This window comes from Oncorhynchus clarkii, chromosome 13 (assembly GCF_045791955.1).
Source record: "Oncorhynchus clarkii lewisi isolate Uvic-CL-2024 chromosome 13, UVic_Ocla_1.0, whole genome shotgun sequence".
NCBI lineage: Eukaryota > Metazoa > Chordata > Actinopteri > Salmoniformes > Salmonidae > Oncorhynchus > Oncorhynchus clarkii.
In genome coordinates, this window is record NC_092159.1 from 54,215,448 (window position 1) to 54,228,663 (window position 13,216).

General features: G+C 44.6%; 1 protein-coding gene across 1 annotated transcript in view; it reads left to right on the top strand.

Moving 5' to 3' along the window:
- The window catches only part of LOC139365088 (rho GTPase-activating protein 17-like), a 60,960-nt gene that overhangs the window by 26,903 nt on the left and 20,841 nt on the right, over positions 1-13,216 (top strand). The window contains exons 3-6 of the mRNA XM_071102463.1: positions 9,878-9,982; positions 11,851-11,927; positions 12,342-12,453; positions 12,564-12,640. Of these exons, the coding sequence (XP_070958564.1) occupies positions 9,878-9,982; positions 11,851-11,927; positions 12,342-12,453; positions 12,564-12,640 (371 nt within the window). The remainder of the gene's footprint in view (positions 1-9,877; positions 9,983-11,850; positions 11,928-12,341; positions 12,454-12,563; positions 12,641-13,216) is intronic.

The following is a 13,216-nucleotide window of genomic DNA, read 5'->3' on the forward strand; positions in this document are numbered from 1 at the left end:
TGTTGACTAGATGGAACATGTGATGACTTGTGTTGACTAGATGGAACATGTGATGACTTGTGTTGACTAGATGGAACATGTGATGACTTGTGTTGACTGGGTGTAACGTGATGACTTGTTTTGACTGGAAGGAACATGTGATGACTTGTGTTGACTGGATGGAACATGTGATGACTTGTGGTGACTAGATGGAACATGTGTTGACTAGATGGAACATGTTATGGGAGTAACAGGAGTAATTTAATTTAGTGAACCTGTGATTGTTTCTGAATTACATAATGCATTGCCTTGTAAACTTGGCAAGACAAGTTGGCTAAAGCAGATCGTTTGTTTCAAGCCGTGTTATCAAGTTCACAGTCTACCTCCATCTTCATAACCCCTCCTAGCAGAGAGAGATGCAACATGAGTCATTTAGTGATGAGGGATTTAGTCAATGTACACACACAGAAACACATCCTGTCTATTTTTGGTAAGAAATCTTGACTCTGGTCTTGAAACAAGGCTGTTGGCAAGGGTTTGTTGTTGTGTCTGGTTTTCAGTGATGCGCTGCCAGGTGCGATGTGTGAGAAAGACGGTTACCATGTTTTTCCAATCAGAACAGACCTTGGCAGCTTGTTTTACTCCAGAACACATACTGTGTCCATGATGTGCCAGGGAGAACAACATGGCAGCTGAATAAAGTGGCTGAGTGTATGTTAACTGAGAGGAGGAGAGAGAGAGTGTATGTTAACTGAGAGGAGGAGAGAGAGAGTGTATGTTAACTGAGAGGAGGAGAGAGAGAGTATGTTAACTGAGAGGAGGAGAGAGAGTGTATGTTAACTGAGAGGAGGAGAGAGAGTGTATGTTAACTGAGAGGAGGAGAGAGAGAGTATGTTAACTGAGAGGAGGAGAGAGAGAGTGTATGTTAACTGAGAGGAGGAGAGAGAGTGTATGTTAACTGAGAGGAGGAGAGAGAGTGTATGTTAACTGAGAGGAGGAGAAAGAGAGTATGTTAACTGAGAGGAGGAGAGAGAGTATGTTAACTGAGAGGAGGAGAGAGAGAGTGTGTTAACTGAGAGGAGGAGAGAGAGTATGTTAACTGAGAGGAGGAGGAGAGAGAGTATGTTAACTGAGAGGAGGAGAGAGAGTATGTTAACTGAGAGGAGGAGAGAGAGAATGTTAACTGAGAGGAGGAGAGAGAGTGTATGTTAACTGAGAGGAGGAGAGAGAGAGTATGTTAACTGAGAGGAGGAGAGAGAGAGTGTATGTTAACTGAGAGGAGGAGAGAGAGTGTATGTTAACTGAGAGGAGGAGAGAGAGTGTATGTTAATTGAGAGGAGGAGAGAGAGTGTGTTAACTGAGAGGAGGAGAGAGAGTATGTTAACTGAGAGGAGGAGGAGAGAGAGTATGTTAACTGAGAGGAGGAGAGAGAGTATGTTAACTGAGAGGAGGAGAGAGAGAATGTTAACTGAGAGTAGGAGAGAGAGTGTATGTTAACTGAGAGGAGGAGAGAGAGTATGTTAACTGAGAGGAGGAGAGAGAGTATGTTAACTGAGAGGAGGAGGAGAGAGAATGTTAACTGAGAGGAGGAGAGAGAGTGAAAGAAAGTGAGTCTCCATGCTCTATTGAATAGATATTGTCTTTAAGAGAGAGAAGGAGTGTGTTAAAAGTGGAGCAGAGGAAGTGAAAGTGGGAGTGTGAGTGCCAGACAACTCTAGACACCTCTCTCAACTCTTCATAAAAATGACTTGAGTCACACTTTTAGGACCTGCCTTAGTGAACTGTGAACCTAAGCTTGTCTTAATATTCACACAGCATAAGCACCTGGTTAACAGTGACAGTTTCTAGGACTGAATAGACAAACAGAACAGGAATGGATAGGGATGCTGAAACTACATAGACAGTGAACAATGTATAGAATCTGTACTTACTGGTTATTATCACAATGCACTATGGGATTTTAGGCTGACTTTAGGCTGAGTTGAAGGTCTTGACTATAAATAAGAGACTGCATCTCAATAGTCAGGAATGGCTTCCTTTCCTCCACTCCTCTGCTCTTATCTTCATAATCACAAACTGAAATAACATAACAGGTAAAAGTGATATGGAAAGGAAAGTGAAATCCAATCTTTCACATATGAATGACCATGATGGAGGTACTTACTGTAAATTGAGGCCGAGGAAACTGATTACAAATATTGAAACACATCCTAACTCCCTGCTATGCTGACTGACTCTTCCTTGGTGAGAATGCAGTAAGAAGCTGTTTACATCTATTGAGACACATCCTAACTCCCTGCTATACTGACTGACTCTTCCTTGGTGAGAATGCAGTAAGAAGCTGTTTACATGTATTGAGACACATCCTAACTCCCTGCTATACTGAGCTATACTGACTGACTCTTCCTTGGTGAGAATGCAGTAAGAAGCTGTTTACATCTATTGAGACACATCCTAACTCCCTGCTATACTGACTGACTCTTCCTTGGTGAGAATGCAGTAAGAAGCTGTTTACATGTATTGAGACACATCCTAACTCCCTGCTATACTGACTGACTCTTCCTTGGTGAGAATGCAGTAAGAAGCTGTTTACATGTATTGAGACACATCCTAACTCCCTGCTATACTGAGCTATACTGACTGACTCTTCCTTGGTGAGAATGCAGTAAGAAGCTGTTTACATGTATTAAAACACATCCTAACTCCCTGCTATACTGACTGACTCTTCCTTGGTGAGAATGCAGTAAGAAGCTGTTTACATGTATTGAGACACATCCTAACTCCCTGCTATACTGACTGACTCTTCCTTGTTGAGAATGCAGTAAGAAGCTGTTTACATGTATTGAGACACAGCCTTTAACTCCCTCAAGACTCTCCCCTGGGAAGAATTCAGGAGATAGGGATTCCCTCCCACAACTTCTCCCTCAGCTAAACTTTGCTCCTGCAGAAGTGCTTTGTGCTGCCCAAGACACTCCTACTATCTATTTCCCCTGCTCACTGGAATGTGCTTCACTAGTTGAATGCTAATGTCTCTCTGAGTGTGAGGGCAGTCCAAGTCAGGGCTATGGTTCCTTTCTGGAGCCTGGCGGGTTTTATACAGGCATTTTCACCCTTGAAGGGTAATGCCTGCATATACAAACGCAAGTATGCATACATGTACACACAAACACACACATTATGCTCTTCTACCCTCGTGGGGACCTAGCCCTTACCATAACCCTAACCTGTAGCACTAACCCTAAACCTAACTCCGAACCCTTAACATAACCCTAAACCTAACTCCGAACCCTTAACCTAACCCTAACCTGTAACACTAACCCTAACCTGTAACACTAACCCTAAACCTAACTCCGAACCCTTAACCTAACCCTAAACCTAACTCCGAACCCTTAACCTAACCCTAACCTGTAACACTAACCCTAAACCTAACTCCGAACCCTTAACCTAACCCTAACCTGTAACACTAACCCTAAACCTAACTCCGAACCCTTAACCTAACCCTAACCTGTAACACTAACCCTAAACCTAACTCCGAACCCTTAACCTAACCCTAACCTGTAACACTAACCCTAACCTGTAACACTAACCCTAAACCTAACTCCGAACCCTTAACCTAACCCTAAACCTAACTCCGAACCCTTAACCTAACCCTAACCTGTAGCACTAACCCTAAACCTAACTCCGAACCCTTAACCTAACCTGTAACACTAACCCTAACCTGTAACACTAACCCTAACCTGTAGCACTAACCCTAAACCTAACTCCGAACCCTTAACCTAACCCTAACCTGTAACACTAACCCTAAACCTAACTCCGAACCCTTAACCTAACCCTAACCTGTAACACTAACCCTAAACCTAACTCCGAACCCTTAACCTAACCCTAACCTGTAACACTAACCCTAACCTGTAACACTAACCCTAAACCTAACTCCGAACCCTTAACCTAACCCTAACCTGTAACACTAACCCTAACCTGTAGCACTAACCCTAAACCTAACTCCGAACCCTTAACCTAACCCTAACCTGTAACACTAACCCTAACCTGTAACACTAAACCTAACTCCGAACCCTTAACCTAACCCTAATCTGTAACACTAACCCTAAACCTAACTCCGAACCCTTAACCTAACTCCGAACCCTTAACCGAACCCTAAACCTAACTCCGAACCCTTAACCTAACCCTAAACCTAACTCCGAACCCTTAACCTAACCCTAAACCTAACTCCGAACCCTTAACCTAACCCTAAACCTAACTCCGAACCCTTAACCTAACCCCTAAGCTTAAATAACCTTTGTCCTCATGGGGTTGTGGGAAATGTCCCCACAAGGTAGAATTTTCCTCGTTTCACTATCCTTGTGGAAACTTTTGGGGATTTTTGTCTTGCCCATTCACCCTCTGAATGACACACATACACAATCCATGTCGAATTGTCTCAAGGCTTAAAAATCCTTCTTTAACCCGTCTTCTCCTCTTCATCTACACTGATTGAAGTGAATTTAACAAGTGACATCAATAAGGTATCATAGCTTTTACTCTATTTCACCTGGTCAGTCTGTGTCATGGGAAGAGCAGGTGTTCTTAATGTTTTGTACACTCAGTGTATGCAGGCATGTCTATACACATATGCCTGCATATACAAACACAGGCATACACATAAACAATGACACCGTAAACAAACAGACAGAGACAGATGGCAGACACATTCAATTAATGTCAACAGATACACTATAATATACAGATATAACCCACAGTTTGCTGTTTGCGGGTGGATAGCTCAATATGTCAAGAGAGACCAGATACTGTAACTCAATATATCAAGAGAGACCAGGTACTGTAGCTAAATATATCAAGAGAGACCAGGTACTGTAGCTCAATATATCAAGAGAGACCAGGTACTGTAGCTCAATATGTCAAGAGAGACCAGGTACTGTAGCTCAATATGTCAAGAGAGACCAGGTACTGTATCTCAATATGTCAAGAGAGACCAGGTACTTTAACTCAATATGTCAAGAGAGACTAGGTACTACTACTCAATATGTCAAGAGAGACCAGGTACTGTAGCTCAATATGTCAAGAGAGACCAGGTACTGTAGCTCAATATGTCAAGAGAGACCAGGTACTGTAGCTCAATATGTCAAGAGAGACTTGGTACTGTAGCTCAATGTGTCAAGAGAGGCCAGGTACTGTAGCTCAATGTGTCAAGAGAGACCAGGTACTGTAGCTCAATATGTCAAGAGAGACCAGGTACTACTACTCAATGTGTCAAGAGAGACCAGGTACTGTAGCTCAATGTGTCAAGAAAGACCAGGTACTGTAGCTCAATGTGTCAAGAGAGACCAGGTACTGTAGCTCAATATGTCAAGAGAGACCAGGTACTGTAGCTCAATGTGTCAAGAGAGACCAGGTACTGTAGCTCAATGTGTCAAGAGAGACCAGGTACTGTAGCTCAATATGTCAAGAGAGACCAGGTACTGTAGCTCAATATGTCAAGAGAGACCAGGTACTGTAGCTCAATGTGTCAAGAGAGACCAGGTACTGTAGCTCAATGTGTCAAGAGAGACTAGGTATTGTAGCAAATGGCATGCAGACATCTTGTAAACCTCTAGTTTACCACAGATGATTCATTCATAATGTTATCCTTATCCATCTTGACAGGTGTGTCTGCTTGCAATGTGTTTTATTACCCAACTCCAGAAAGGATAGCCCTCCCTACACCATAGGGTTTAGTCTATAGACACAGTCACAGTTTCCTTGTTCTATTATGGTCTAACAAGGCACAGCTCAATTTTGTTTAATCCACTTTATTTATCTCCAAGGGGTAGTAGATATTAGTGTGCAGATCACGTTCAATAACATGATACATCAGCAACTTTCCTCAACATGCACTGAATGTTAGTTTAGCCTGTTGAAATGTGGCACTTTAGTTATGCAGGGCCTCTGTGTATTTAAATGGCTAAGTGGTCATGTTGTTTGGACATGTTTGCATCAGTAACAGGAGAGGAGCTGGCGTTGTCAGACCGGCCCGTGTCTGTTGGACTGGACTGACACCTGGGAAAAAGATGTTGGGGGAGGCGAGGTCAGTACAGGTGCATCAAAGCAGGGACCGAGGGACTGAAAAACAGATTCCATCTCAAGGCCATCAGACTGTTAAATAGCCATCACTAGCTGGCTATCACCCGGTTACTCAACCCTGCAGCTTAGAGGCTGCTGCCCTAGACATGGAATCACTGGTCACTTCACTTTTTGATTTCACCTTTATTTAACCAGGTAGGCCAGTTGAGAACAAGTTCTCATTTACAACTGCGACGCGACCAAGATAAAGCACAGCAGTGCGATACAAACAACACAGAGTTACACATGGAGTAAACAAACGTACAGTCAATAACACAATAGAAACAAATCTATATACAGTGTGTGTGTAATAATGGAATACTAGTCACTGTAATAATGTTTACATACTGCTTTACTCATCTCATATGTATATACTGTATTCTATTCTACTGTATTTTAATCAATGCCACTCTGACATTGCTCATCCTAATATTTATATATTTCTTAATGCCATTATTTAACTTTTAGATTGATGTGAATTGTTAGATACTACTGCACTGTTGGAGCTAGGAACACAAGCATTTCATTACACCCACAATAACATAACATCTGTTAAATATGTGTATGTGACCAATAACATTTTATTTTGTTTGAGAGAGATGGGTGGGGGAAGGGGAGAGAGAGACACCAAGAGAAAGGGAGAGAGAGAGAGAAGCTGTCTCAGAGGACAAAGCCTAAACCCCACGTCAGCACTGCTCTGACTCACTGCACTGGATGTTCCATATTTCCTTTGAGCCAGGGTCAGGGGTCAACTGGCTGCTCATTCCACTGACTGTTTTTACTGGCTACTGATCTGGGCTGTCTGCTGGAAAAAGACATCCTCAATAATAGGCCTGTAAACCTTTAAACATCATTACACATAATGGAGGCAGGAAGGTGAGGGTGGGGTCTGTGTGTATGTACTCCTTATTTCATCTCTCGCCAGCCTTCAGGCCAGTCTCCAGGCCAGTCTCCAGGGCAGGGTGTAATACTATATATTATTATGTTTATCTGTCTGTCCATTTTTTCCCATCAGTAGTGCTGAATGAGACCAGGGCTTGTTTTCAGAAGTCACTTCTCCATTGCTGTTATTGAACTCCTTCTCTTTTGACCACCACCTTCTGTCAAAACTCAAGGCTGTGTCCCAAATGGCACCTTATTCTCTGTATAGTGTACTAATTTTGACCAGAACCCTATGGGCCCTGGACAGAGTAGTACACTACTGGTATGGGGGTGCCATTTGGGACGCAACCCTACTCCGGCACCCTGGCACCCAGTGATGAGGGTCTGGATACACATTACAGTTATTACTAGCAGACATGAATCACTGCCCAGGATCACTGTTACACTGAATCAATTGGATCCAGAGAGAGAGCGCTTCACCCCAGCTGGCATGGAGAAGCAGCTGGAGGGAAATGCATGGGATTGAGAGTGTGTGGTGGAGAGTGCCAGAGAGAGAGAGAGTGCACCAGAGAGAGAGAGAGAGAGAGTGCGCAAGCGAGAGAGCCAGAGAGCGTGATCGTGAGATCAAGAGAGACAGAGAGCGAGAGAGAGAGTGTGTGAGAGAGCTCTCCCAGCCAATACCGTGGCTGCAGAACCAGCTGGGTGGTTACAGTGAAACAGAAGAGGAAGAAGACACTTAACAACAGAGAACAACACACTCATACTGAAAGTTTATCAGACTACTGTGGACTGTATAGGCAAATCACCATCCTCCAGAACCCCCTCCTTTAGTTACACACATGGCGTTGGGATTTCATTTGCTTGGAATAAGATAGTTTGCTGACTGTAATACTTTTGCTCATAGTCCCATACAGGAAGTACACTAAGAAGGCCACTGTGTGTGGACCTCATAAACACATGTTCAAGTTAAAACCCCCTGCTTCACTTCCTTTTTATACAGTAGTTTAGTTTGTAGACTCTAATAGTTTGTTGAATATGATGATTTATTTACAGGCTCATACTAAAACAACATAATTTAGGGCATTCAAAGTCAACTCTGGACCTGGAAGCCAGTTCCACAGCACCTTTTCATTGTTCCCCTCTAACCATGTAGTGATTTAGACCTGGGACACCAGGTGTGTGGAATGAATTATCAGCTACAAGTGAAAAGCATCAGGCCCCGGACCTCGTAGAGGGAGAGTTAAATAGCCCTGCTATAGGGGATGGAGCACACAGGCACATCTTTAGTCTGTACTAAGATCCCCTCATTGTGTTTCCTTTTCGAGGTTGTGGACTGGAACAGTTTGATATGACTATTTGATCACAGCCCCATACCAGAAGTAGACTGAAATAGAGCACAGTGGAGTGAGGGTGTGGACCCTATATCCATATCTCCATTCTTCCCATCAACAACACCATCATTGGATCACTTCCCCTTTTTAAAGTTTGTGGGTGTGATATTGTGCTGTTGAAGGGGATAGTGGGCTATGGAAGGAGATAGTGGGCTATGGAAGGGGATAGTGGGCTATGGAAGGAGATAGTGGGCTATTAGTGGGCTATGGAAGGTGATAGTGGGCTATGGAAGGTGATAGTGGGCTATGGAAGGTGATAGTGGGTGTGTTTGCTGTAAATGTAATACATCATTCTTCTGCTTTGCATTGATAGGGTCCTTGTATTAACTGTTCACTGATCATAACACCCATAGAGAGCAATATATCCCTTCTCAAATTCCCATAGATTCATCTGTTCTTCATACGCATATCTCTCTACCTGTCTTGCATTAATATTAAGATAATCTAATGTAGCCTAGTTCTGCTCCCTGCAGAGAGCACTATCTGTATCAATCCTGCTGGTTCTTCCTCAACAGCCCCCCATCTGTCTGTCAGCTGACTGTTAAGACACATTATGTAGGGATGTGAATAACCGTTACTAGGCAGCAACCAGGAGGAACCAGCCAGTCAAAACAGCTTATTCCACTCAATCCTTTCACAGAACTAGGTCTATAACCATTATGCAATGGACATACAGTGTATCTATTTGAATGAAACAGAAATGCAAAACATTGGTACAACAACGGTATAGATCAGGGTTGTCAGCAGGGTACCTCTCTAGGAACAGGGTTGGAGTTAAAACCTACAGGAGGGTAGCTCTCCAGGAACAGGGTTGTAGTTAAAACCTACGGGAGGGTAGCTCTCTAGGAACAGGGTTGGAGTTAAAACCTACAGGAGGGTAGCTCTCCAGGAACAGGGTTGTAGTTAAAACCTACGGGAGGGTAGCTCTCTAGGAACAGGGTTGGAGTTAAAACCTACAGGAGGGTACCTCTACTGGAACAGTGTTGGTGTTAAAACCTACAGGAGGGTACCTCTCCAGGAACAGGGTTGGTGTTAAAACCTACAGGAGGGTACCTCTCCAGGAACAGGGTTGGAGTTAAAACCTACAGGAGGGTAGCTCTCCTCGAACAGGGTTGGATAAAACCTACAGGAGGGTACCTCTACTGGAACAGTGTTGGTGTTAAAACCTACAGGAGGGTACCTCTCCAGGAACAGGGTTGTAGTTAAAACCTACAGGAGGGTACCCCTACAGGAACAGGGTTGTAGTTAAAACCTACAGGAGGGTACCTCTCCAGGAACAGGGTTGGTGTTAAAACCTACAGGAGGGTACCTCTCCAGGAACAGGGTTGTAGTTAAAACCTACAGGAGGGTACCCCTACAGGAACAGGGTCGGAGAGCACTGATATAGAGAAAGACTATATTGCGGTACCATTCTATTGTGTGTTTTGTGACAGTGTGTGTGCTTGTGATCATTTGTGTTTCTTCTGACCTAGTTTCTTCTGATGATCATGAGCGTGAATGTGTGATTGCAGATCGAGAGGCGCATGGAGCTGGTCCGTCTGGTGTCCCACAACGCACACAAGAGACTGGTCACCTGTCTACAGGGTCACATCGGAACGGAGGCAGAAAAGAGACACGTAAGGACAATCTCCTTCGCTACCTCCTTCTCATCCAATATTATCACACCTCTCCTCTTCTATCTCTCCTTCTCTACCTCCTTCTCATCCAATATTATCACACCTCTCCTCTTCTATCTCTCCTTCTCTACCTCCTTCTCATCCAATATTATCACACCTCTCCTCTTCTATCTGTCCTTCTCTACCTCCTTCTCATCCAATATTATCACACCTCTCCTCTTCTATCTCTCCTTCTCTACCTCCTTCTCATCCAATATTATCACACCTCTCCTCTTCTATCTCTCCTTCTCTACCTCCTTCTCATCCAATATTATCACACCTCTCCTCTTCTATCTCTCCTTCTCACCCTCTCCTCTTCTATCTGTCCTTTTTATATCTCTCCTTCTCACCCTCTCCTCTTCTATCTATCCTTCTCTACCTCTCCTTCTCACCCTCCCCTCTTCTCTCTCCTTCTCTACCTCTCCTTCTCACCCTCTCCTCTTCTATCTCTCCTTCTCTACCTCTCCTTCTCACCCTCCCCTCTTATATCTCTCCTTCTCTACCTCTCCTTCTCACCCTCCCCTCTTCTATCTTTCCTTCTCTACCTCTCCTTCTCACCCTCTCCTCTTCTATCTTTCCTTCTCTACCTCTCCTTCTCACCCTCCCCTCTTCTATCTTTCCTTCTCTACCTCTCCTTCTCACCCTCTCCTCTTCTTTCTCTCCTTCTCTACCTCTTCTATCTCTCCTTCTCTACCTCTCCTTCTCACCCTCTCCTCTTCTCTCTCCTTCTCACCCTCTCCTCTTCCTTCTCTACCTCTCCTTCTCACCCTCTCCTCTTCTCTCTCCTTCTCACCCTCTCCTCTTCCTTCTCTACCTCTCCTTCTCACCCTCTCCTCTTCTATCTCTCCTTCTCTACCTCTCCTTCTCACCCTCTCCTCTTCTATCTCTCCTTCTCTTCCTCTCCTTCTCTTCTCTCTCCTTCTCCCCCTCTCCTCTTCTATCTCTCCTTCTCTACCTCTCCTTCTCACCCTCTCCCCTTCTCTCTCCTTCTCTACCTCTCATCCCCCTCTCCTCTTCTCTCTCCTTCTCACCCTCTCCTCTTCTATCTCTCCTTCTCTACCTCTCCTTCTCAGCCTCTCCTCTTCTATCTTTCCTTCTCTACCTCTCCTTCTCACCCTCCCCTCTTCTATCTTTCCTTCTCTACCTCTCCTTCTCACCCTCTCCTCTTCTATCTTTCCTTCTTTACCTCTCCTCTTGTATCTCTCCTTCTCAGGGAGAAGTGTTGTGAACAGCTCTTACCTCGAACTCAGACATCCACATTAACCACATACTAATGTCAATGAAAGATGTGCAATTACTGTCATTTTTAGTTATTTCATGTTAGGGTTTGAGCGCTAGAGAAGTTCCCCAAGTTCGCCGTCATCTCAATGTTCTCTCTCCTCTGCAATCACTACACAGCATGTCTCAGTAAATAGAGGATAGACTCAGTGGACAGATATGTGGAGTAGGCCTCTCCAAACCCTCCACTATCTTTCCAATCGTCTGTTAGCCAGACCCGCCCCAGTGATGCAACATTACTGATATGACTGGCATTACTGTCATTACTTTCACTGCAGAATTGTCTCCTTATCTCGTGTTCGATACATGGACCTTTATAATTCCGAATAGACTTGCCCAGAACTGGCTGAGAGTTTGTGTTTCGAGGGGTGGACACTTCGCTAGTCTCATTAGTATATTTTCTAACACGTCTCCCCCCAGAACTTAGAGCATCTGACGCATAATACAACATTTTAGTTCTGGGTGTCCGAGATGAAAGATGATACAGTAACATGTCTTGTGTTGAGCAATATAACTACAAATCCCATGATGCCTTGTATTTCCTGCCACAGAAAAAGCTCCCTCTGACAGCGCTGTCCCAGGCCATGCAGGATGGAGGAAGCCAACTGGGGGAGGAGTCACTGATTGGGTGAGTGTGGAGCAATGACAGCAGACATGTATGGGGCCGGTTTCCCAGGTACAATGGAGATTCTCAATGCTTCTTATTCCAAGAACAGGCTACATCTGTGTTTGGAAAACCAGACAATGATATCTATGGTTTGAACATGGTTTCTACATGTTCAACATGCAGATTCAGAAAGATTCAGTTAGGGAAGTTAGTCCATAAGCACAGAACATGATGAGATCCCAGGACTAAACTAGTGAGAGTTAGTTATACAGGGATGGATATGGTTGTTTAAAAGGCCCCAAATATGTTTGTGGTATTCATACAATACCTATTACTCAGAGCTTCACGTTGATAACAGTCTCTCTCTCTCCTCTTTCTCTCTGTTTATCTGTGTATATGTGTCTTTACGTGTGTGTGTGTGTGTGTGTGTGGCAGTAAGATGATGGATGTGTGTGGGGAGGCAGAGAGCAGACTAGCGTCTGAGCTGATGCAACACGAGGTCCAGCTAGAGAGAGACATCCTGGAACCTCTCAACCAGCTAGCAGAGGTGACCACCAACACTCTCCATATCTTACCCTGGCATTGATAACACTGAGCATGCCAATGGTCATACTAATGATAATGACACCATTTATGATCTCTCCTTTACCTACCCAGGTGGACATTCCCAACATCCTGAGACAGAGGAAACAGCTGGCTAAGCTAGTCCTAGACTATGACTCAGCCAGAGCCAGGTACTGTACTAGAACCCCAGAGCCAGTTACTGGACTAGAACCCCAGAGCCAGGTACTGTATTAGAACCCCCAGAGCCAGATACTGGACTAGAACCTCGGAGCCAGTTACTGGACTATAACCCCAGAGCCAGTTACTGGACTAGAACGCCAGAGCCAGTTACTAGACTAGAAACCCAGAGCCAGGTACTGGACTAGAACCCCTGAGCCAGGTACTGTATTAGAACCCCAGAGCCAGGTACTGTATTAGAACCCCAGAGCTAGGTACTGTACTAGAACCCCAGAGCCAGGTACTGGACTAGAACCCCAGAGCCAGGTACTGGACTAGAACCCCAGAGCCAGCTTCTGGATTAGAACCTCAGAGCCAGCTTCTGGATTAGAACCTCAGAGCCAGCTACTGGACTAGAACCCCAGAGCCAGCTACTGGACTAGAACCCCAGAGCCAGCTACTGGACTAGAACCCCAGAGCCAGCTTCTGGACTAGAACCCCAGAGCCAGCTCCTGGACTAAAACCCCAGAGCCAGCTACTGGACTAGAACCCCCTAGCCAGCTACTGGACTAGAACCCCCTAGCCAGCTA